This window comes from Charadrius vociferus, unplaced genomic scaffold (assembly GCF_000708025.1).
Source record: "Charadrius vociferus isolate BGI_N301 unplaced genomic scaffold, ASM70802v2 scaffold341, whole genome shotgun sequence".
NCBI classification, from domain to species: Eukaryota; Metazoa; Chordata; class Aves; order Charadriiformes; family Charadriidae; genus Charadrius; species Charadrius vociferus.
Window position 1 is genome coordinate 3,905,502 of NW_009646847.1, and position 1,752 is coordinate 3,907,253.

At 53.8% G+C, this 1,752-nt stretch overlaps 1 protein-coding gene across 1 annotated transcript in view; it reads right to left on the reverse strand.

Moving 5' to 3' along the window:
• NETO2 (neuropilin (NRP) and tolloid (TLL)-like 2) overlaps window positions 1-137 on the reverse strand; it is a 33,755-nt gene extending 33,618 nt beyond the window's left edge. The window contains exon 1 of the mRNA XM_009894100.1: window positions 38-137. Coding sequence (XP_009892402.1) covers window positions 38-137 — 100 coding nt within the window. The remainder of the gene's footprint in view (window positions 1-37) is intronic.
• Between the last annotated feature and the right edge of the window lie 1,615 nt (window positions 138-1,752).

Below are 1,752 nucleotides of genomic sequence, written 5' to 3' on the forward strand. Positions count from 1 at the left end.
CCCTTCGTCTTCTTGTTCCTCCCCTTCTCCCCCTCACTCGTGGCAGACAGCCCGTGCGGCCGCAGCCGTGCGGCGTGCCCAGCTGCCTGCCTGGCTGCAGCGTGCTGCCTGCAGCTCAGGCGGCGGGAAGAGCCCATCACACGCTATTGTGCGGCTGTTGTCTGACAAGAGTGACAGCTAAAATGGAGCTATTACTTTACAAGAAGTTAATAAAAAGGCGCACTTAGCCTGCTGCCTGCCCTGGCTCTCATCCCTCCGGTTATCCATCACATCGGGTTAGCTTGTGAGGGGAGATGTTACTTAGGGAAAGGGCCCGAGGTGGGGGCAGGTGGCGATGTCGGGGGAAGGCACGACTGTAACCCCCCGGGAGAAGGGCTTTCCGCCGGGCGGGGCGGGGAGGGAGAGCCCCCGGCCGGCAGATCCCGCGGCGGGGGCACCCCGTGGGGGCCGGGACTCCGCGTCCTCCCGGACACCTCGGCGCTTACGGGGGAGGTGTGTAAGGGCGAGAGCCGCTGCTGTTCCGGACAGCCGGGAGCATGGCCGCGAAATGTTGCCGTACCGATAGGCTACGTGTAAAATTACAGCAACACATGTAAGCCCATTAGAGATTTTTTCAAATCTCCCATAGGCAACGCGGGTTGAAGTATCTTAGGGTATTTCATATAGAATGTCTTTTCCCTAGAACTGCCGATTAAGCAACGCTGAGAGCTCTTGCTCAGCATCCCGAATTATCGAAACAAGGAAATGTTTAGATCCGTACGCGGAGCGTGTTGTAAAGCTGCGCGGAGCCCTCCCGGCCCGTCCACCGCGGGGGCTGCAGGGCCGGGGGGGGCGGCCGCGGGATTCCCGTGCCCGAGAGCAGACTCCAGCCCCGCTCGCAGGATGCAGGATGCAGGAGGTCACGTTCTCCCCTTAACTCGCGTCTTCTCTTGTCCCCATCGCGGTCGTGCACAACGATGCGAGTCTGAACCTCCAGGTACCCCACACAGAACTCCGCTCTCTGAGCTCAGGCACTTTATGGAACCAATTTGGAACCCACTCGATAGACCCACTAGATTTTGCAAACTGTAAATTAGATGTATAATTGCAACTTGCGATTCTGTCTGCTTAAGGAGCAGGGCCGCTCACTACAGTCTCGAGCATGATTGTGAGAGGTGAAGCTCTGATTTCCTTGTGTTTTGGTGCTATGTGTTTGAATGTTACATTTTTTTCTACGATGTTCAAAGGTCAGCGGATCCCATCAGAAAAGGTCATTCTCTTGCTTCAGATTACCAGTGAAATATTTCAGGCTCTTCAGGTCAATATGATTGTCAGTTATGGCGCACTGAGCAAGGAGGGCAGCGCAGGGGGCCGAGCCAGCATGGAGCCCCGAAGGGCCGTGGTGTGGGCAGTGCGGGAGGTGGCACTCCTCCCGCGGGGCGCTGGGGACACCCGGCGAGACCTTATAGTAAAGGTCCTGAGCTTTTCCGGGTATTAGAGATCAATTTCAGTGTTCTAAGCAGCTTGATGAAGTATTAAGCTTGATGCTCTGGCAAAATCCCAAGTTACATAATTATATTATTCCGCTTACTCGAATTGTCCGTTCAATTTTAAATAGAGATGATAACAGTCCTTCTCAAAAGGTAGTTTTCTCATGAATTGTTAAAACGTTGATGCGTTAAAACGTTCCAGCAGTGGATAAAGCAATTTCTCTCTGTTCACCTCTTAACCATATTTTTATAGTGGTGTGATACAATGTTAAATTCTATGGTG